Source organism: Manis pentadactyla, chromosome 16 (genome assembly GCF_030020395.1).
Source record: "Manis pentadactyla isolate mManPen7 chromosome 16, mManPen7.hap1, whole genome shotgun sequence".
Taxonomy (NCBI): domain Eukaryota; kingdom Metazoa; phylum Chordata; class Mammalia; order Pholidota; family Manidae; genus Manis; species Manis pentadactyla.
This window is the reverse complement of record NC_080034.1, coordinates 30,598,508-30,620,616: the sequence shown is the minus strand read 5'-3', so window position 1 is coordinate 30,620,616 and position 22,109 is coordinate 30,598,508. Positions and strand designations below refer to the sequence as shown.

General features: G+C 53.3%; 2 protein-coding genes across 2 annotated transcripts; both read left to right on the top strand.

Annotated features, from left to right (window-relative positions):
- The first annotated feature begins 355 nt into the window (after positions 1-355).
- TREML2 (triggering receptor expressed on myeloid cells like 2) lies at positions 356-11,347 on the top strand. Its single transcript, XM_036925497.2, has 5 exons — positions 356-568; positions 2,729-3,049; positions 6,355-6,772; positions 7,769-7,875; positions 8,226-11,347. The coding sequence occupies exons 1-5, from the start codon at positions 517-519 to the stop codon at positions 8,318-8,320; spliced, it is 993 nt and encodes a 330-aa protein (XP_036781392.2). The 5' UTR covers positions 356-516; the 3' UTR covers positions 8,321-11,347.
- Positions 11,348-11,668: 321 nt separating this feature from the next.
- LOC118932214 (uncharacterized) lies at positions 11,669-18,155 on the top strand. Its single transcript, XM_057494047.1, has 6 exons — positions 11,669-12,158; positions 12,388-12,717; positions 14,053-14,128; positions 15,445-15,563; positions 16,845-16,948; positions 17,813-18,155. The coding sequence occupies exons 1-6, from the start codon at positions 11,810-11,812 to the stop codon at positions 18,029-18,031; spliced, it is 1,197 nt and encodes a 398-aa protein (XP_057350030.1). The 5' UTR covers positions 11,669-11,809; the 3' UTR covers positions 18,032-18,155.
- The last annotated feature ends 3,954 nt before the right edge of the window (positions 18,156-22,109 follow it).

The following is a 22,109-nucleotide window of genomic DNA, read 5'->3' as shown; positions in this document are numbered from 1 at the left end:
TTCCCAGAACCTCCCTGTGAACGCCTGTTTGTGAAAAATGTAGGATACGAGATGACCTGCCCCAGCCCTTTGGCCCTTGAACCCGGGTCTCTGAGAATTCCAGGGAAGTCTTTACCTGAGGGTCTAGAAACCTCACAGATGGATCCCCTGTAGTGGGAGACACCCCTATTGGGCCAAGAGGGAATCTGGAGAGGATGGGGGCCCTGCAAGCCCTCCCTGGGCTCGGGGGTGGGGGCCCAGACTGGGTGGGGCAGCCCCACCTGCCTGAAGTTTCAAGGAAGAGGGCGGAAACAGCGGCGGCCCCGCCCTCTCACAGGCTCTGCGGCCCCTGCGGTCTGCTGGTCACGGCGGGGCCCACAACTTCCTCACTTCCCTAAATGGGCAACTTTACGTTTACAACCCCAGGTCCTTCCCTGGCAGATCCAAACGGCGAGTCCCGTGTCAGCCTGGGGCCGTGGGTGCCCGGGCCGCGCTGGCCCCCTGCTGGCCTGTGACTGTCCCCAGCTGGATGGAGGCATGGCCCCCACAGTCCTGCTGCTGTTGCTGTGGCTCCAGGGCCACGTCTCAGGTGAGTGGGTGGGTGGGCTGGCCTCGCTCCAGGGAATGGCCTTGTCCGGGCCCTCCCTCCCTGCTTTCCCTTGTCCACTAACACCCTTCAGTGTTTTGTGGGGTTGGAGGAGGAGGCGGAGGAGGTCAGGGCTGACGCAGTAGCTCCTTAGCAGAGCTTGGTGAGAGGTTCCATCCTCCCATCTGGCCCCAGGCAACGCTGACCCAGGCCTCACAAGCTGAGATAAAGTTCTGGGCCCTCTCTGCATGGGCCCCTTTATCTGCAGGCTTCCTCAGGACCTCCAGCCAGGGACGATGTCCTCACACAAAAGCCTCCTGCCCTTGGCCTCTGCTGGGAAAGCCTTGCTTGGTTCTTACAGGAATCATTTGATCATGTGCATGCTTTGACCTTGAGCTTTTGAGCTTTTTCTCAGAAAGCTGAGGCCACTAGCCCCTGTCCAGGAAGCAATCCCTGAAGTCCTCTCCCACCCCACATCTACTAGATGCTCCTGAGGGGGCCCCTTCCAGGCCTGCCTCCCTCGCTGCCATGGCAACCAGTTTACCATTTCCTGTTCCATTCTGGGCACCGCCTGTGGGAGGGGTGGAAGGTAGGCCCGAAGGAAAACAGTCCCAGAGACCCTTCCCAAGGCCTTGCCTCCTGTGCATCTCCCCCAGGGAGGCTCCTCAGTCTGCCAGGGCAGGAGAGTGGCTCCTGTGCTGAGCAGTTCTGGGGTCCCCTAAACCTCCCACCCACCAAATAGTTGAGTTGGATCATTCTGTTTGGTTTGCGTGGGACAAACTGTGCTCAGAGAGGGCGTTGCCTTACTTTGAGCCTCAACTACCGGGGCAGCTGGGATAGATACTAAGGCAGATGTCTGGGGTGGCGGGCCCTTGGCTGTCACAGCTCTGTGCTCCCTCGGAGAAGTTTGGAGCACCAGCCTTTGGGAAACAGAACTGTGCACTGAGCGCTAACCACATTCATGGTGCTGTCCTGAGGCACAGTTCTCACTGCCCTCCTGAAACAGAGGAAGAAATGGATGTTAAGTGATCTTGCTCACACAATCAACGGCGGAACCAGAGTTTTAACCCATGCTTATTTAGACACCAAACCGTGTGCTCTCTACTCTGTCCTGCTGGGGAGAGAGTTTTTTGTGTGTGCTTATACACAAGCGGCTCTGGAGGTGCTGGAGGAGAGCGTGGCGAGCTTACAGCAGGCAGAGGAGACAGGGGACCCCACCACAGTTTTCTCCCTCTCCCTGTCCCCTGATTCACCACTTAAGCCCCTAGTTTTACTCACTCCCCACCAGACTGTGGGTTGGGAAGTCCACGGACCACGTCTGAATCCTACACAGAGTACAGCCTCCTGCAGTTGAGCATGAAGAACTGTAGAGTTTTGCACTCCAGTGAGAGTTTATATGCATGTTGGGCGTACTTAATCTGTGGGCTTCATGTAACTAGACTATTTGAAAATGAAAAACCATCTAGAATGAACTATGAGAACTTGCTGTGGAAAAGATGACTATCTGTGAAATAAATTACTCTAAATTTTTTGGAATGTTGGATTTCCTTACTTACCTAAGTTGTGCTCTGGAATTTCATAATGACTTCTGTTTGTGTCTGCTCTGTCTCACCTCGGTGTTCCCCTCAAGACCCTGAGGACGGAGCTTATCACTCTCCCATCAGACCAGGAAATGCCAGGAAGGAAGGGATGGTGTCTGACAGAGTCCCCCGAGAGTGAGGGCTGAGTTTTCTCCGTTAAACTGGGGGCTCCCTGAAGGAAATACCTGTGTCTCCACGGCTGACTGGGAATTCCCTGAAGGCTAGTGTTGTATCTTCCTTAGTATTGTAGGACGCCCTGTGGGCACAGGCTGTTGTCTTCCCCACTAGTCTGGGAACTCTCCAGAGGACAGGGCTGTGTCTCCTCCAGCAGACTGGGAGCTCCTGGAGGGAGGTGCCTGTGCCTCCCCTCTCAGACTGGGAGCTAGCTGTTGGCAGGGCCTGGGTATCTCCCCCATCAGAGTGGGCGGAGCTCTCAGTGGGGCTGTGTCTCTCCCTCAGACTGTGAGCACCATGACAACGGAGCAGTATCCGCTCGCTTTAACTTCACCAGGAGCTCTGACTTTCAGGATGGCCTCCTCCCTCCTCTTTGGCTGATTTTGCACAATAAGTTGTGTCTCTGCAGGTGCCCCGGCTGAGAGCGTGTACTCCAAAGTACAGCACCTTGAAGGGGAGACTCTGTCTGTGCTGTGCTCCTACAAGGGCCGCAAAAACCTCGTGGAGGGCAAAGTGTGGTGCAAAATCAGGAGGAAGAAGTGTGAGCCAGGATTCACCCGGGCCTGGGCGCAGGGGCCACGTTACCTGTTGCAGGACGATGTTCGGGCCAAGGTGGTCAAGATCACCATGACGGCCCTCAGGCGCCAGGACTCGGGCAGGTACTGGTGCATGCGGAACAGCTCTGGGACCCTGTACCCTCTGATGGGCTTCCTGCTAGAAGTGTCTCCAGGTGAGCAGGCCTGCTGGGGCTCTGGGAACGTGGGGGTGTCCTCACTGCCCTGCACTCTGCTAACATCAGCTATACTAAGAAGAATACTCCATCAATGGACATATGTCACTGTAGGTTTTCACAGTTCTTTTACAGACATCTTCATGGGCCTTATTATCCCCGTTTTACCAATGAGGAAAAGATCTACAAGGCACGACATGGCTCTGACCCTGTCCAGGGTCACAGAGCTAGCAAGTGGCAGAGACAAGATTCAAACTCAGGACTCTCTGTGCTTTGTTTTATTCAGCCATCAGTTTGATATATGTTTACTGAATCCCTATTATGTGCCAGGCACTATTCTAGGCTCTGAGGATATGGTGAAGAGCAAAAGCAGACCCAGTCCTGCCCTATGAGAGGTGACAGGCAATAGCACATGATCAGCCAAATAATTGCAGATGTTCTTAAGAAAATAAAGCAGTGTGATGAAATAGAAAGTAACCTAGTGGTTGGGGAGCTGCTGTAGGGCTGGAGATCCGAGAAGGCTTCTCTGAGAAGATGACATTATGAGTAGAGTCCTACATGATGACAGCTTTCTTGACCTGCTGAAATGTGGGTACTGCAAAGGGTGTTCCAGGTGGGAGAAATCCATGTGCAAAGGCCCTGAGGTGAGAAGGAGCCGGGCCTGGATAAGGCAGGCCTATGTGGTACAGTGAGTGTGGACAGAGTGGTAGATGAGGCTGGAAAGTCCAACAGTAATCCTAAAGTTCTATGGAGTTTGAGTTTTATTCTAAGTATAACAGGAAGCTGCTGGAAAGTTTAGAGGGGTGTAATGTAGCTTGTTTTTAAGATAATAATGGCTGCTGTGTGGAGGATGGATTGTGGGAGAGTAAGAACATGGGCAGAGAGGTCATGGTGGGCATCCTGGCTGGCAATGATGGTGGAGTAGGATGTGGGCCCTGGAGTAGTAGGTGGAGGGAAGTGGAGGGGCTCAGATCTGTGATGTTCGGACTTCCTGCCCACACTGTATGTTTTGGAGGGAAGACAGGATTTGCTCAGGTGGGAGGTAAGCAAAAGGGAGGAATCAAGGATGACTCCAAGGTTTTCTATTTCATCAGCAAGGTAGACGATGGTACCATTTTTGGGCAAATCCTGAAAGAGGAGCTAGTTTGGAGAAGAAAAATAAAAAGATGCATGTTGTCATGTTAAGTTTAATATATACCTAGAACTCCCAAGTGCATATAAAAAGCAGGAGCTTCCCTCTAGAATTCAGGTGAGAGATCAGAGCTGGGGATACATTCAAAAGCATCTCAGTAAGATAGATTAAAGTCTCGAGGAGCAGAGAACTCTATAGAGACAGAAAATAAATCAGTGGTCACTCAGGGCTGAGGGGAAGGAAGAAGAGATAAGGGGATAGTAGCTAAAGGGTGGGTTTTTTTTGAGATGATAAAAATGTTCTAAAATCAACTGTGGTGATGGTCGCACAACTCTGTGAATATACTAAAAAAAAACATTGAATTTGGCACTCTAAATGGGTGTGTTATATGGAATGTGAGCAAGATCTCAGTAAAGCAGTGAAAAATCCAGACAATATAAAAGCTGTCCCTTGAATGTAGAAAAAGAGAGGAGGGCCAAGCCCCAAACCCCAAGGTCCTCCCTACATTTCTGTGATGATGAGGAGGAGGAGCCGGCAAGAAAGCTTGAAAAGAAGGAGGCAGTGATCATGAAATACATTGTCTGCCCTTCCCACAAGCCCCTAACCACCTGTGTTGGCATCTTCTGTTGGGTCTGAGCTAGGACAACTGCTCTCTTTAATATGTGGAGCCAGTTCTCATTCCTTCCCTCTCCAGTTCTGATTTAGACCCAAGGGAGTAGTTGAAGCCCATTTATGTGGAAGTGCTAATTTGTAGGGATACAAACATGAAATGGTTTTTTCTGAGCACATTTGCCCATTGTACTATGCCAAATCCCACCATCCATCTCTTTTTGACAATTTGGAAAGATTCCAACTTTGCAGACCTTTTCAGTTATTAGGAAATAAAAAATCCTCAGCCCAGTTGAAAACTGTTAGCAGCATATGTTTTTCCACTCCCCCTGGAAGAGCAGTTATGTTATGGCCCAAGGCACCTGAAGTGGAGAAGGCGAGATAGCCTGCAACCTAAAACCCCCACTTCATTTTGGGAGGTGGAGAAGCAGGGGTTTCTCTCGGCTCCCCTCTCCTGGACCTCCCCTCCCAAGTCCTTGATGTACTGAGGCAGGAAGGAAGAGACAGAGGGAAGTGGGCGTGGACTTCACTACCCACTGTAGGGGTTCTCTCTCTGTTGGGTGTCACTCCTTTTCTGCCCAGTCCTTTGAGATCCTCTGTGATTAGGGGTCCTGATGTTGGCTCTCCAAAGGCACAGAAAAGAAGTTCCATCACAGAAATGTGAGTTCTTCAAAGGGTCCTTTGTGGGGGTCTCCCCTTGCTCAACAGGATGATGTGGGTGATCTGGCTCCAGGTCAGCATCTTCCCCTACTCTCACCCTCACTAATGCTGGTTATTCCAGGTTCCCTTGCCCAGAAAAATGGCCACTTTCCATGGCGACCTTCTGGCCCTCAGGGACACAACCTTGTCATGCACAAGGACGTGCAGAAGCCCTATCCACCCCCACCCTCACTCCCGCCATCTCTCTCCAGTTTTCTTGGCTGCAGAGATAGACCCAGCACTGCCCCTAGAGGGACCTCCCGCCTCCTGCAACTCCCTCCTCTTCCCCTGTCCAAATGCCAGGTTTCTTCTAGAAAATGGCACGTGGGACGGTAAAGGGCTGAGTTGATGAATGAGGGTAGCAGGACCAGTTGGGGTGTCTGTTAATAACCCCCAAGGGCAGCATCCAGCCCTGTGGCTGTGGCGTACTTTGGGATTTGGGCCTGTGATGCTTCCTTGTCCTCATCCTGTACCCCAGGTGCCAATTATGGAGCACCTGGAGAAATCCCTGCTCAACACTGTAGTAGGGAAATCTTTGACCCAAGGAAATGAGGAGGGTCTGGATGAGATGAGAGAGATGGGGATGGCAAGGACAGGAATTAAGGGAGGACCTTGGAGGGGATGACAAAGGCAGGAGGTTGACAGGGAGACTAAAGAAATTTGTGAAAGTCTCTTCCTTCTTTTCTGTGGCTACTTCTCTCCTTGACATCACCATCAAAATTGTGGTTCTGAGCAAACGCGCACATGGTCACTCAGCCAAGCAGAATCCTAGACCTGAAGTCAAGGAGGGGAGATGAGGGCAGGCCTGCTCCCAGCACCGAGGCCCTCAACTCAGTCTGACGTTCCTTCCTCTCTGGTCCCTCAGCGCCTACAACAGAGAGAAACTCTCCTCTTAGCCATCTGGCTGACATCCTCAAGAGCGGAATTGTCGTCACAACGGGCCCAGCCCCCACCTCAGGCCCTGCTGCCCCCTTCTCTCCCAGCGTGACAGTGCTCACACCTGGCCACCTCACCTTGGCCAGACTCTTGCCCTCCGCTGCCTCAGGCTCCATCCGACTGACCTCTGGGACAGGCTACAGCTTCACCAGCACCCACCTCTCCACCACAGCACCCAGGAGGACTTCAGGGTCCCCAGCAGTGACTACATTGCCCAGCAATGCCAGAACCTCCTCTTCTGGCTCAGCACCCATCTCTACCAAGGATGGGCACCTGCACACCAGATCACCTGCCACGACAATGTGCCACACCAGTAGATCTCTCCTCAACAAACTATCCCCCATCAGGTACCCCTGGGCCCTGGGGTTGAATGGCTTTTTCCCAGATGTGGCAATAGTTCTTGGTACCTGGACAGACCTCACGGTGCAAATGTCACAGCAGACCTTTCTCTGTCATCCTCCAGGAACGTGATGTGGCCCTGCTGAATGGGAGGTGGGGGACGGGCAGCTGGGATGGGAACACGACATAAAGGATGGCAGTGGGCAATGAGAGGGGTCAGCACAAGAGTCTGTGGATGGAGAGGAGAGGACAGGGGAGGGACAGGACTAGGATGCAGCTCAGGTGGGAAATGGGGGACACTTTAATTTGGGTCCCCCCAGAGCAGACTCCGCTGTCAGGATCTGCACTGTACTTGGGACACTGGAACGGGAAGGGAAGGCAGCCCACAGAACACTTCATCAAGCCAGCCACCACCCTGGGCAGCAGGAGCGCAACCCCCCTGGGGAAATTCAGGCCCAGGGTCAAGCTCCTGCCTGCACGTGCGGGGAGCTGGGGTATTGATACTGTTGCTGGGTGCTGTGGTGGAGAGGCAGGTGCTGTTGGCCACTGGGAGGGGGGGGGCCTGCCATGTGTGGCGTGGAGGGTTCCAGGGACAAGAGAAAGTCCTCAGGCCAAAATGAATATAAATGGAGGTGCTGATAACCGGTGTACACTGAGGCGGTATAGGTGAGGGAGTACAGGCGGACATCTACAGCACCTGTCACAGAGGACAAAGTGGGGAGAGCCATCCTCAGTCAATGTGAGCAAAGCAAAAATTGTGGTCTCTTCTGTTACAGTTGGGGGTCTCCTGGAGTCCTTGTCCTTGGCGATGAGCAGATTTGGGGGAATAACGGAGAGGCTGCTCCCCTCAGAGTGTCCAAGGAAGGGAAATGGTCACTCCCGCCTGTCAGGGGCTGTCAGGGTGTCACTGGGTCCAACTCCTCCTGCATGGCCTGCAGAAAGATGTGCGTTGGGGTGGGGAAACCTGGTATTTACCTCCTCCCCACTCTGTCCTGTCTCCTCAGGCAACAAGATTCTTACCCCACTGTACTGGTGGGGCTGCTGAGCTTCCTCCTGGTGCCTGTGATGTTGATCGTGGTCTATGGGTTCTGGAAGAAGAGACACATGGGAAGTGAGTAGAGTCCACCCTTCCAGCCTCCTGAGGGCAGAGCACTGGGAGGTGACATGCTTTTCAAGGCACCTGACTGCACTCAGTCCCCAGGTGGTGTGTCCTTGTCTGTGTGCAGTCAGGAGGGCACCCACGGGGCAGGCGGGGCTGTCAGGAGGGTACCCATGGGGCAGGCAGGGCAGTCGGAGGGCACCCATGGGGCAGGGGGCAGGCAGGCAGCAGAGCCTAGCCCTCCGGGGTGCTGGACTGGCAGGAGGCAGAGGGCGGAGCCAGAAGAGGAGCTGGCCTGGCCCAGGGGTGTGGGGATGAGAGGGGGCGCCCTTCTTCATCCTCCCTCCCCCTGGTGCTCACAGGCTACAGCATATGCAGTGAACCTGCTAGGCCCTGGAGGGACCTGCCTGAAAGACCGGAGCCTCTGTGGAAGCCTGCTTGGCCTGAGGCCACTTAACTATTGTGGTGGAACTTCTCCCGATGGGCCCCAGGAGGCCAGAAGAGGGGCAAAGACAGGGACCTGTCTGGACGGGAGCCAGGCTGGGGGTGAGGACAGGTGCAGTGCTGGACCCAGGCTTCCCAGAGCCAGAGGCTGCTCTTCAGCCACTCAGTTCCCTGGGCTGCCAGGAACCGGGTGAGGGGCCTGGAGTGGAGGGCACCAGGCAGGAAGTCCCTGCGAGCCATCAAGGGGATTCTGCTCAGAGCCACAGACCCCCAGGTCCCAGCTGGATGGCAGAGAGGCCCTGACGGTGCTGTATCCAGACAGAGAATCTCAGCTCCACTCGGCCTTGGAATCCCTTACTGTTGAGCTGAGGGGAGGGAGGGGCAGACAGGTGCCCTCTCCTCACCTGGGACCCTGTGCTCTTCCCTCGGCTCTCCTGAAGCTTCCCCACACACTTGGGGAGAAGGAGTCCCAGAGGCAGCTAGTGTCCCAAGGGCCCTGTCCTGGAGGAGGAGAGGGAACCGTCTGAGACACGGGGATCCACAAAGGTGTCAGCAGCAGAGGACCCCGTGCCTGTCCAAGCCCCTCACTCTCCAGGCCATGTGCTCCCTGATGGGCCTTTGGCTCGCCCTGACTGCAGCTGCTCCCTCAAGTCCCAGGAGCCATGGAGCCAACACCCCACCACTGCGGCCACCTACTTGCCGGCCCCTCCAGGCGAAGCTGTGCGTGGGTGGCCGAAGCCCAATGGCTCCTATTCCAAGACCAGTGTGCGGAGGCTGAGCTCAGGGCCCTCTCCCCCAGTTCCCGCACCTGGGGTCCAGAGCCGAGTCCGCACAGGGGATCGAGGGCCCTCCAGAGGCTCCTGCAGGTGCTCGTGGCTCTGAGAAGGGGCGGATCACTCCATCCCAGGGACCCATTGTCCCCTGAGAAGACAGGAGCCAATCTGTGACACAGAGAAGACAACTCAAAGTGGACCAGAGCCTGGAGGACTGGCTGGTGGGGCGGGCAGGGCAGGGAGCATGGAGCCACGAGCCTCAGCATGGGCGCAGCAGCCCCGGGAGTCTGCCCCTGCCTCACCCGTGCATGGCTCAGACTCAGCCTCTTCTGCAGTGAAAGCTGGAAAGTATGGGCAGGATTTCTCCTCTGGAGGGGGAGGGGGTCCACCAGCCTGGAGTGACGGGGATAAGCACCTGGGAGTAGTGGCATCTTCGCTCTTGGCCCTGGATTAGGGTCCTCCCGGAGGGGAGAATAAACGTCACAGTCAGGAGAGTGATACAGTCAGCACCTTGGTGGGCAGTCAGCCAGACCATTCCAGGATGGATGTTGTGGGAGAGGAAGGGGCAGGGGATAGGGGCAATCCTGGCAGACATCTGGGAGGAGGCACTTCTCTGTGTCCAGGAGAGGGCAGTAGAGGGGGAGACTCAGACACACCATCCTCCCTACTGGGAGGGTGTGGCCCCCGCCCTGGTGTGTAACTAGGAGGGGGCTTACCTCCCTGGGGGAAAAGCGCACCCCAAGAGTGCACCCCCATTCGTGATCCTACAGCAGCACTCTGACCGCTCGCTCTTGTCTGTGATCAGTGTCTGGTGGGGGAGCTCTGCGGAGGGCCCAGGAGCAGACCCAGACCCAGACCCAGGGAAGCCACCTGTCACTGTGTGACCCCGTGTCAATCACTAACCCTATTGGGCTTCATTTTTCCTCTTTTATGAAAGGGGACAGTAATTCCTACCTCTCAAGACTTATGTTTTTAGGATGAAATGAAATGACATGAACCTCTACAACTAAGTAAATGCCTTGTGATTATTGGTCCTCAAGTTCCTTTCCAGGTATAATATTTTTCATCACATTCTACATTTATGACCTTCAGACCTGATTTCTCTGTTTTGTCCTTGACCTGAAGGGGCTAGGGAGGGCACGGCATCACATGGACAGGCCCCCGGTGGTCCGTGCCGGACCACGGAGGAGGTCCCTTGCTTTGGCCTGATGTCAGGCAGGGTAGAGCTTAGGGAAGCAGCCATCCCTGTTTGCCCAGGATGAGGGCACCTGGAACCAGGAGGACCTGCTCGAGCTGCTCACACGTGGAGCCTGCTCCCACTGTGAACTCCACGGTAAGGACATGGCACGGAGAAGGAGGTAGACCCTCTGCTTCTTTGGACTGCCAGGCCTCTGGGTGTACCCCAGGCCCAGCCTCTCCCTTCTTCCTTTCTGTTCTCACCCTTCTCCTGGAGCTCCAGGAGGACCCGGAGCCCCAGCAGATCCAGGCAGGCCAGGGCTGCTGCTTAGTGGGTGAGATAACAAAGCTTCCTGAGCTTCCTCTGGCAACAGAGCACCCCTGTGACGGGCTTCCTGTCCTGAGCAAGGGGAAGATGGACAAAGAGAACCCAGCCCCCGTCCCCACCCTTACTGGGATGTTCCGTACTGCAGGGTCCACAGGTGGATCTGACACCTCTGGACACGTGCTCCCTCTATGAGGCCAGCTGCAAATTCCGTTCTCCAAATGACTACAAAATGTTTCTTATTCTGCATCAGACTGAGTGGGTGGACACTGTACTGCGCTGCCACCCACTCCTCCAGGGCTGATGGACTTCTTGCCCCAGTGCAGGGAGTAGTGACGGCAGAAGGCCTTCTCTGCCAGACCCTTTGGGGGCTGCCCCAGCTGCCGAGAGTGGCCTCACCAAGGGCAGGCTCCCTCCAGGGCAGCCCACCGCCCCGACCAACGGACGACTGACAACTGACATAGGGGGCTAAAGACCCAGACACCCCTTGCCATCCGGGAGGGTATCCTGTGTCAGAACTCCGCGAGGTGGCCCCAGTGTCCTGCGGGCTGAGGGCAGCCCGGCTTCTCCCGGGGCCTGTGTTCTCTTCTGAGCACCTTAAACCTCCAGTGCTCATCTCCACCTCAGAGTCCGCTCCCCACAAACCCTACCACACTGTGCCTTTCAGGGTTTGCTCTTTTCTCAGTTGTCTTTTACCTATCAGCAGCCTGGGACAATTGTTTCTCTGTTGCTGTCTAATGATAATTTTTTTCTAAATGTGCTTGATTACTGTGGTCTTTCAACAAATGCTAAGGGAGTGATTATGGCAGCCGGGGAGCCCTGGGGAGCTGGCCACGAAGCCCCCTCCTGTCCCTCGCCTTCTGGCCCAGCCCACTCTGCCTCGCCCCTTGGTCCTGCACCCCCTTGGCCCTCCTGCCCTGGCAGGAACTTTTTCCTGCACCTCACACGTGGAAATGGCTCTCCATGTCACTCTTCTCTTCCCCTTGGGGCGCCACAGAACTTCCCACTTCCCAGGCGGGTGTGGGAAAGAAGTGTCTGACCACTGGTGGCCTCAGAAGGGTTCCCCAGCTCTGTCACTCACCTTCAGTCGTACTTTACTTGAGGGGAAGGAGAAAGTTGAGGCTGGGAGGAAGTTGAGAGTGGGTGGAAAAAGAGGAGGAGAAAGGTTCTTATTTCACCAGCGTTTTGTCCTGGACTTTCACATATTTCCCAACCCAGGGCCAGTGAGATGAGGTGGGAAAGCCTGCCTGGAGAGAGCCCAGCAGTAGCTATAGAGCCTCTGCAGCCTCAGGGCAGTCCCAGAGCTGCGGTTCCAGGCCCAGATGTAGCGCCAGCACTGGGGGGTCCTGCCTATAGGCCAAGACCTGCTCCTCCCAGACCTCCCACTTCCCCATCGGAGGCTTTTGCCTACCTCAGCTCTTCTTCCCCAACAGGCTGGGGTGGCTGCACTGAATCCCCCAGCACTGGCTCCCTCTTCTCAGGGGCTTCCCTGCCCCCACCCCAGCTCCAGAAGAGACTCATGGCGTGGGAGGCCACATACTTGCTGCCACCCATCCTGCTGGTGCTTCTGGCCTCAGGTGAGCAGGGGAGGAGGGCAGGGGGAATGGCGGGAGGAGGGCAGATGGCTAGGCGAGGTGTCGCTAGGTGAGGTAGGGATGAAGGGGGCTGCATGGACGGGGGTGGGGGGCTGGCTCTGGATGGCATACTGAGTGTAGACACAGAGCGGGGCTCCCTGAGGAGGGGGCCCCGTCTCACAGCTCTGCAGTGGCAGTTGGAGGGATCCCTGACCTGGGAATTTATCCTCAGGCTCCTGGGAACAGAATCCAGAATTGAATAAACTGGAAGGTGAGACAGTCTTCGTGAGATGCCCGTATAAGCCCCAGCAAGATTTAAACAAGGTGAAAACCTGGTGCAGGCAAACATCACTGTACACTTGTACCATGTTAGCTGCCCATCCCCGACTTAAGGCTGAGCTTTGGGAGACTCGATACTCCATCCAGGATGACCTCAGCTCTGGGTACTTCACTGTCACCATGGCTGATCTCAGGGTAAAGGACACGGGATTCTACTGGTGTGGAATCTACGAATCTTCTGGGATCTTTATTCTCAGAACCATCCATCTGGTGGTATCTCAGGGTGAGTTCTTTCCCTTCTATGTGTGGTTCTCAGAATTCTTGAATTGTAAAATGTTAGAGGTGCAAAGGACCCTAAAAATCATTTCCTTCAACCCTCTCATAGCTGAGCCTGGGGATCCCTTGGCCAAGATGCCCACTGGTGAAGGGCAGGTCTGGGGCTGGAGCTCAGACCCATGGGCTCTCAGCTGGGGCCTCCTCCCAACCACATGCATTTCTCTGAATATTTTGTTGCCACTAATGGGACTCCTCTACTGATTTGTAATTTTCCCAAAGTCCCTGAGCTTAGGCAAGCCTGGCTTATCTGTCCATTCCTGGGCATCACTACCCCTGACTTTTCTCAAAGTGTGCTTGGGATCGGTCTCAGGTAACTGGGTGGGGTACAAGAAATGTGGACAAACAGGAGACAGCTAGATAGGCAGATAGGAGAGGTGGAGGGGGGTGAGGCTGGGAGGTGTAGCGGCCAAGGGCTCAGAGGCCCCAAGTCCTCACGCTGGACCTGCTTCTAATAGTTGAGACACCTTAAGCCTCAGAATGGGACGTTTGGGTTTACCCTTAACCCGAGGCCTCCAGGTGTTGCTCCTGAAAACCCCAGAGTTGTAAAGCCCCCCTGCATTTCTCTGTGACGGTCAGGACTTGAACAACTCCTTGCCAGACCCGTGCCCTGCTGCCAGGTCTGCCCACCCTTCTGGGTCCTGGAGGACTCAGATCAGCTGCTCGGTCCTTCATCACCCTTGGCTCATTACCTACGCTATGCAGGGCATGGGGCTAGGCTCTGGAACCCCTTCCATCAAAAACCTCAGGACCCCATCCTATGCTGCAAGAGCCCACAGCCAAACCAGGAAGACAGACACATAAATAAAAGGCTATGACGCTGGGTGGTAGGTGACATAGCAAGAGCATGTTGATGGGGACCCAGTGAAGGGAAGGGCTAGATTGCTGGGGAAGATGGTATGGAGTTTTTCTGGAGGACTCCTCAGAGGAGGTGACAGCACCTGGGCCTTACTGGATGAGCAGGAATTTATGCAAAGGAGATAAAAGCTGTTAGGGATGAGGAGGATGGCATTACAGATTGGAAGTGCATTCAAGTTCAAAAGTAGTGAAAATAGAAGAGCTGTGGAATCTCTCCACTACCCAAGTGACAGTGTGGTACCTAATCCAAAGCCTCAGTGCGACACCTCCAGTTGTCTGCAGGGCATGCACTGCTTCCCAGAGTCCTCACATGGTCCAGGGCCCTGTGTGGGCTCCCCCTACCTGAGTTTGGGGGCCAGGAGTGGGCTGCCCTGGGGTGCAGGGCAAACAGTTTTAGGAGTCTTCTGCTCACTGTCATCTCTTACAGCTTCAACCTTGCCCACTCCCAGGAGCACCAGGAGGACCACAGTCTGGACCTCCACCACCAGTCCTGCCATTGACAGGTACTGTCACCTCCCCGTCTTCTCAGCTTCCATTTCCTCCCACCCACTGCCAACGGTGCCGTGTGCCTCCAGCTACCACATTCCCGAGGATCCTTGGCTCTCAGGGGCCGTAATGAGAGTCAGACAATTCACTTCAGGTCACTTTGCTTCTTTAAACCTCAGTTTTCTCATCTGCAAAATGGGGCCAGTAATGTAGGGTTTCTTACCTTTGGCACTATTGACATTTGGGGCCAAAGACTTCCTTGTGAGAGGCTGTCCTGTGCACTGTAAGACATTTAGCAGAACGCCTGGCTTCTGCCCACTAGATGGCCATGGCAGACCTCCCTGAGCTGTCCAGTGTGGCAACCAAAAATGTGTCCGCGCATTGTCAAGTTTGCCTCGGGGGACACAGCCATCCCCACTGGGGAGCCACTGTCTTATGGGGCTCTTACGAGGATCGAAGGAGATGGCAGATTCAAAGGGCCCAGGGCGGGGGACCTGACCAGGGCTGGTGCTTGTCCCCTGCCCACCTCCAGCCCTCCTGTCTTTCAGTAGGACCAGGGGTGCTGTTCCAGAGCCGCAGGGGTCCTGGGAAAGGGCTTGCTTTCTTCTCTACCTTTGCCTGATGGTTTCAATGCCCCACCCTGGGGACTGGCCTGATGGCTGCTTCCCTTCCTGACTCTGTCCTCCCCTGCCCTCTTCCCACCCACCATCCCTGTGAATCCTGGGCTCTTGCAAACCACAATCCCTTGCTTTGAGGCATTTCAGCCGAAATCAGCCCTGGTCCGTGGAGCACAGCAGTGTCTCCAGGGCTGCTGCCCCCTCCCGGCCTTTCACCCTTGCCAGACCAGACCAGGTGCTTTCCCTAGGAGACTGCTGTGGTGTAAGAAAGTCTACTTGTGTGTTCCTCCTTTGGCTTAAGACAGGGCCTATTAAAATGTGTTTATTATGTGACCGAGCTGTTGGTCAAATCGCAGCAGAATTCTCTGAGGGCTGACTGCATCTTCAGGGCTGGGCTGAGGTTAAGGAGTTGGGATGGAGCCTGGCTAAGGGAAGGATGTGAGAGACGTGAGCACAGATCCCTTAACAGGGGTCCAGAGGCAAGTTAAGGGGTCAGCAGGCAGAAAGGGAAAGGAACAAAGAAAGACAGTCTCCACTGACATTCCTGTTTTACAGAGGAGACAAGTCCAGAGATGGAGCTGCCCAGCCCTTGACCTTGGGCTGACTCCTGGCCAGCCCAGCAGGAGGAGCTGTCATGACAACAGGCATGGGGGGAGGGAAGGTTTCCAGGCAGAGGTGGGCTCCGTTTCCTCACCTGGCTCGTCCTTCTTCCAAAGCCCCCCAAACAGCTGGAATCTCGTGGTCTCCAGCGCGACGGTGGCCGTCTCGCTGCTGCTGGTGCTCACCTTCCTCACAGTCCTGTGCCTCTGGAAAGGCCGAGGAAGGGCTCGGAAAGGTAAACCCCACCGCTTGCTCTGAGCAGACCACCGAGTGCTTAGTCGTGAAAACTCGCCTGTGAGCTGTGGGGACGAGGTTTATTATTCCATTTTACCAACAAGGAAGCTTGAGTCCCCACAGGTGTAGTGGCTTTGCCAGAACGGGAGGCTTTCGGGTGCTGAGGAGAGGCCAGTTCTCTTCAAAGGCAAGCGAGGTCAGCGCACCCAAAGCCAGTTCAGTTCAGTACCCATTTGCCTAAAACTGGGTCTCGTGTATCCATTGGGGATCATGTGTTTTGCCATCTTTTTATAGTTAAAGATTTTTTTAAAACGAATTTAACTAAAAACTTTTCTGATTAATGATATATATTTTTAATTTTGCTATTGTTTTTAAATTTTGTCTTCCCAGAAAACACTTGGACTTTTTAACCTTCTAAGTTTTAAGTTTTTAGCATTAATCACATGTAAAAGCTACAGCATTTTTTATGATTTATTAGATTAGTGCCTTTTGATGATTGCTCCCTTGTTTTTTGTTGGTTGATTTGTTCAGCACATATATGTTCTGTATTTATTAACCACATAACCCAGAGATGTATCTGTTGACAAGATGAAAATGTGGGAGTGGGTCAGAGTTATACCGGACCTCACCAATTTAAATTTTTCAAGCTACAAAAATCCTGAACTAGCAGTGTATTGCAAAATTTTACATACATATTTTTCTAACTGTGCGAAGTCAGTTTGGTAGGTCACTATAGTATTTTTATAAAACAAAATAGAAAAGCAAAATAAAATGCTTTGCACATTGGAAGGATAAATATTTTTTTCACAGAACTGTTATTTTGGAAGAGTATGTGTGTGAATGTGTATGTGTGTGTGTGTCTATGTGGGAATAAGATAAAATGTTTCTCATTGTGGTCCCTGGTCTAAAAATTTGAAAGGCATTATATATAACTTCATTAGCAAATAGATCATATTTTAATCTGATGTTTAAATTTTGAACTTTCAGTGACCTGGAATTGACTAAGGTTACCTAAGGTTACTGATTGAATGCAAATTAGCCTCAGGGGTCAGTTGATTTGCTCCTAGCACTAATGTCCACACCCTGGACACTAATCTGTGCAGATCTCCAGGGATCCCCCAGGCTAGAAGCTATTTCTTGGCCAAGCTACGGCCCCTTCCCCATCAGAGTCCCTTCTGCGCCCCTGGGACCTCAAGCCCCAGCCCTATTTCGGGGAAGGGGTGGTGGGGGGAAGGGAAGGAAAGCAGTGGCTCCTCCCCCAACCTTGGCTGTTTTCTCACAGGCGAGGATGAATTCCACCACACCTGTGACATTTCAGCCCAGGAGGAGACCTCTGCACAAAGGAAGGACACCTCACTGGCGCGGAAAGAATCTCAGCTTTCCTGGGTATCCTTATTGTGTTGTTCTTTTTTAGCTTCCCAGCTTGGTTTATTCTGAACCTGGATCACTTGGGCGACTTGTGCCCCTACTACCTCCCCTGCGTGCATCCTTCCCCCCTACTTCCAAGTTCAGACCCTTAGGGTGAAAGAGAAAGAGGGAGAGAAGTTGATTGACTCAACCTTTGACTTTCACCCCTGAGGGATACAGCTTTTAATGGGGGCCCATCTCATGGATGCTAAGTCAAGCCATGGATTGGCCACTATTGGTCCACTCAGTTGTGTGGAAAGGTGTTAACTGGTAAAAACACATAGGCTTTCTTATCACAGGCTGGGGCCTGGGCCATTTCCCTTGGGTGGGTCTGTCTTGTCTAAAGATCTAAAACTCTTGAAATTATAGAATCATAGGGTTGGGAGGATATAAAGTCATTTGCTCCAACCCCCTGGGATGCTGGAATCATCTGTACAAGTGACGTCCTTCCCAAGTGCTCTTCTAGCTCAACGCTACTCAGACTTGAGCTGGCATAGAAATCACCTAGAGAACCTGTTAAAGTGGTTTCCTGAGCTGTAACCCCGGAGACTTTGCTGTAGTAGATCTGGGTTGGCATCTGAGATTGTGCCTTTTTAACAAGCTCCTGGGTACTGCTGGTCCGTGGATGGCACTTGGTGTGGTCTTCCCTAGCCTATTCTTCGGCATGTTCAGTCAGGACACCCTTGCTGCCCTCAGCCATTCCTGGAGGCTTTGTGGAATCCATACTCTGTCTCATACCTTATCCCTGTCCCTACCCTCCGCCCAGCTCTGGGCACCCAGGGGGCCACTAACTACTCGCAGCTGTGATCCGCACACTTGACATCTATCTTCTTTGATCCCCAGGGCTCCGATCAGCAGATGGGCTCTGGCAAGGACCTGGGGGCCATCTACTATGCCTCACTTGCCCCCCTGAAATACTTCGGCCCTGAAGACTCCATCTATGTCTGCCCCAATTGGAAGCCCAAGCCTGAACCCCCTCTGGCCGTGGAATATGCCAGCATTGCTGGAAGCAGACCCCAGCCCTCCAAGTCAGCTGCCCTTGAAGCGGAGCCCAGGACCTGAAGGCGGAATTCATTGGGTGGTGAGCACTTACCAAACGCCTACAGGGCACAGGGTGGCTCTACCAGCAAAGGGCTGACTGCAGTGTGGCAACGACAGTCGCAAACCAGCAAGGGCTCGTGCCTCCCTGTGGAGAGGGGCGGAAAGGGCAGCCAAGGAAAGAGAGCCTTACCAATTCAGAGGGGAGAAGCTTTGAGTCTGAGGGCTGTGACAGGCAGGCTGTGGGGACCCTACAAGGGGTTTCTGGACCCTTCCTCTGGGTCTGGGAGGAAAGCCAAGGGGCCAGAGCCCACTGAGATAGGGTCTGGGGCCCAGTGCCTCTGATTAACCCAATCTTCATCTCTCTGTGACCCTCCTTTCCTTCCTGTCCAGGGCTGTGAAATCCTGACAGATTGTGCAAGTTCCTCTGGTGGTGACTCTCTCTCCATGAGAACCTCCTCCCTTCACTGTCCTCTCGGAGCCTCTAAGCCAGGCAGAGGTCTGTCCCCCCACCCTGCTCCTCCTCTCCTTACAGCCCCCCAGTGCTAACTGATTCTCACAGATGACCCTGCCAGGACATGGACGGGGGTTTCCCCTGACCCTCGGCCTTGCCGGGCAGGGCAGCGGGGTGATTGCTTCCCTGTGGGAGCACAGCTCCATCCTGGGCTCCTCTGCCTTCCATGGAAACCATGACCCTCTCTGCTGAGTCTCGGTCAGACACAGTGGGCTGAGGGGCACCTCCTGCTCTGCTGAAGTACACTTTCACGGGGCCCTTCTGGAGACAGGGCCCCTTTCTGTTCTGTGCCCCAAGGGGTGTCTGAGCTCTGGGAACTCCGGACTGTTGTGGGCAGACGGGTGGTGTCCTGCCACATCATGGGGAAGATGGCTTGGAACTGCAGATTCATCACTTCTCAAGAGTGGCATTAAAAGCTGTTGAATCCAACGGGCAGTGGGGTGCCAGAACCGCCCTGTAAAATCCCAGTGAGTCATGCAGCCTCTGGTCTCATCTCTCCGAGGATGGAGAACTCACTGCCTCCTACTCAGGCAGCTCTTTTGTGAATGTTTTTGTCAGACAGGACATTGCTTACTCTCAGTCACAATGAGACATCAGCTTTGTCCATAGGATGGGACCTGAGGGTCAGGCTGCAGCATGGCCAGAAAGGAAGTGAGGGGTCAGAGAGGAGAAGGGTGGGCGGGCTGGGGTCTGGCAGGCCTCTGCTTTAGGATGAGGTCTTCCTCTGGGAGGAGGGAGAGGTAAGCACTTGTCACTTGTGACATCTCTGCTGTCTTCATCTACTTCCCAGGTTCCCAGGGTTGAGAATTTGGTGTGTCCCCAGTCTGGAGCTGCACGGGGACACCCAGGAACAACCCCCTGGGTTGGGGTGGGGAGTGGTAGCAGGGGCAGAGCAGGGTGCTCTGAGCTTCATCTTTGTGCCTCACGTCTCTGCCCCGTCGTCCTGCCTGAGTCCTTCTGCAGCCTGGATCTGATTGCTACTGGCTGGGCAATTGCTGCACCCTGGCCTCCCACCCAACAGGACCTTGCTCTGTGGTCACTGGCACTGAACTACTGCGTCATTTGACTGCTGGTACTTTGTAATTCTAGGCTCCTGACAGAATCTTTTAGGGTTCTTGGACCCAATTCCATGTGTGGAGTTGGGGTGCACAGCTTCCCCACACAGGACACCAAGTAATTCTCCAACACCAGCAGGGTGTCTGAGACTGCAACTCAGTTCTGACCCTACCTGCCTGGAGACAGCACCAGATTCCCCAGGTGAAGGGCTCTGTTCTTGCCTGTCACAAGCCCCAGGCTGTTACCTGTGCTTCTGACCAACCAGCTACAGATTGGAGGTTCCCACGACCTACCACTAGGTTCTATTAATTACCTAGAGCTGCTCACATAACTCAGGAAGACACTTATGTTTACCTGTTTAACAAAGAATACTGTAAAGGATACAAATTAACAGCCAGAGGAAGAGCTATGTAGGGCAAGATCCCAATTAAAGGAGCTTTATGCTCATGGAGCTTGGGGCCTGGCTCAGTAGCACTTGGAAACGTTCTGTTTCCCCAAGGTTGGGAGCTCTCTGATAAGGAAACAGGATAAGAAAGGGCCAAAACGCTGTTCTCATGGGTTTTTATGAGGGCTTCATTGCATAGCTATGATGGACTAAGTCACTGACCACTGGCTGGCCCAACCTCCAGCCCCTCTTCCTTCTTCGCTCCCTGGAGGCTGGGGCCTGGGGGCTGCGAGGTCCCTCCCTCTAATCACATGGCTGGTTCCCCTGGTAACCAGCCCTGCCCTTGGGTGGCTCCAAAAGTCAGCTTCATCAATAACAAGACACCCATTGCACCTTTATGGCTCTGAAGTATTTTCAGGAACTGAGCCTTACGACCAGACATATCTGAGAAATATATTTCAGTCATCTGAATATACCCACCAGGGGAGCCCTTCTCACCATGTTCTTCCCAGCCTGGGTTTCCTGCCTGCATTGCTCTGGCTGTAGCACCAGGAGCCACCCCAGGGGTCAGGTGCCTCATGAGCTGTCAAAACCCAAAGGATTTCCTCAGACTAGAGCTCCTGGAGCCATGTTTATTAGAGAAGTACTTCTGGGTGCCTGCTGACTGGTAAGCACTGCTCAGGGTTGGGGATACAGAGATTAATTCCAGTAAGCCAACATTTATGGAGTGCCTCTTAGGGGCCACTTTTATCTACAAATATTAATGGCTCAAACATCCCTATAAGGTAAGTACTTTCTCTTCATTTTACAGATGGGGAAATTGAGGCACAGAGAGCTTAAGAAATTTCCCAAAGTCACACAGCTAATCAGTGGTGGATCCCAGCCCCTGATATTGTAGCCACAGTGCTTCTGGTCACTGTTCCTTTAAGGATCTCCATGTGCGTGGACACACATGCACATGCATGGTGGGTACATGTATGCAGAAGTGACAATACAAAGCACTCATGGCTACAGTTATAGGAATGTTAATGGTGCTTGGGGAGGGCGGGAGGCATGACTTTTTCTGATAGAAGCCTCCAGAAGTCAAGAGGAGATAGTTCGAGTTTGGCTGACTTAGTGTGGGGACAGCTTTGCAATTAACCCCTGGTCCCAGGTAAGAGGACTTCGGTTCCTCCGGCCCACCCTGGCCCAGGAGAGGTCTGGCCCTTCTGCTACCACCAAAGGCCTGAACACACCTTCCAAAGCTGTGACCTCAGGAATGCACAGCTTTTTTCATGTCTCAGCACCGATGCAGACATGGCCAAGCCACCCCAAGATGCAGGTCCCACAGGAGGTGGTACAACTCCTTGACCCTTGGGATATAAGCAGGCTTAGGCCCGTTGCATATATATGAGTTCCCCACCATTTGAGCCTCATCCTTCTCCCTGAGGGTCTGCCCACCCAATACCAAGTGGGTCCTCCCTTCACTTTGCACCCCCACCCCAGGATCTTTATGCACATGACATCATATGTAAGATTTCATTCAACTTGTCTATTTTATCTTTTGGTCATTGTTTTAAGTCACTAAGGTTTGGGATGGTGTGTTATGTAGCACTAAACAAAACAAATAGCCAAGACAAATTTGAAGAACAAGTTCAGGAACCAAGACTTACTGTGAAGTTACAACAATCACAATGCCGTCCTGGCATAGAAAATTGGCCAGGGCAACAGAATGGAGAGGTAAGAAACAGACCCGTGCATATTGGGAAACTTGATATTTACCAGAGCAGGCATTACGAATCGGGGGGAGAGGAGAGAGTACGGAATAGTGCTGGCACAAATGTCCATCCATACGGGGGACAAAGGAGATTAGGGGCCTATCTCATGTCTTACATAAAAATAAGTCCCACGTGGGTTATAAACCTAAAGTTCATTAGTAATCAAAGAAATTCTAATCTTAACGAAATACATTTTTACCTAGTATATTGTAGGGAAAAATATATGTAACATTTTATTTAAAAATATATATTATATATATATATATATACGCACTTCCAATTGTAAAATAAATAAGTAACTGGGATGTAATGTATAGCATAAGGAATATAGTCAAAATATTGTAACAACTTGGTATGGTGATAGCTGGTACCCAGAATTATCATGTATAT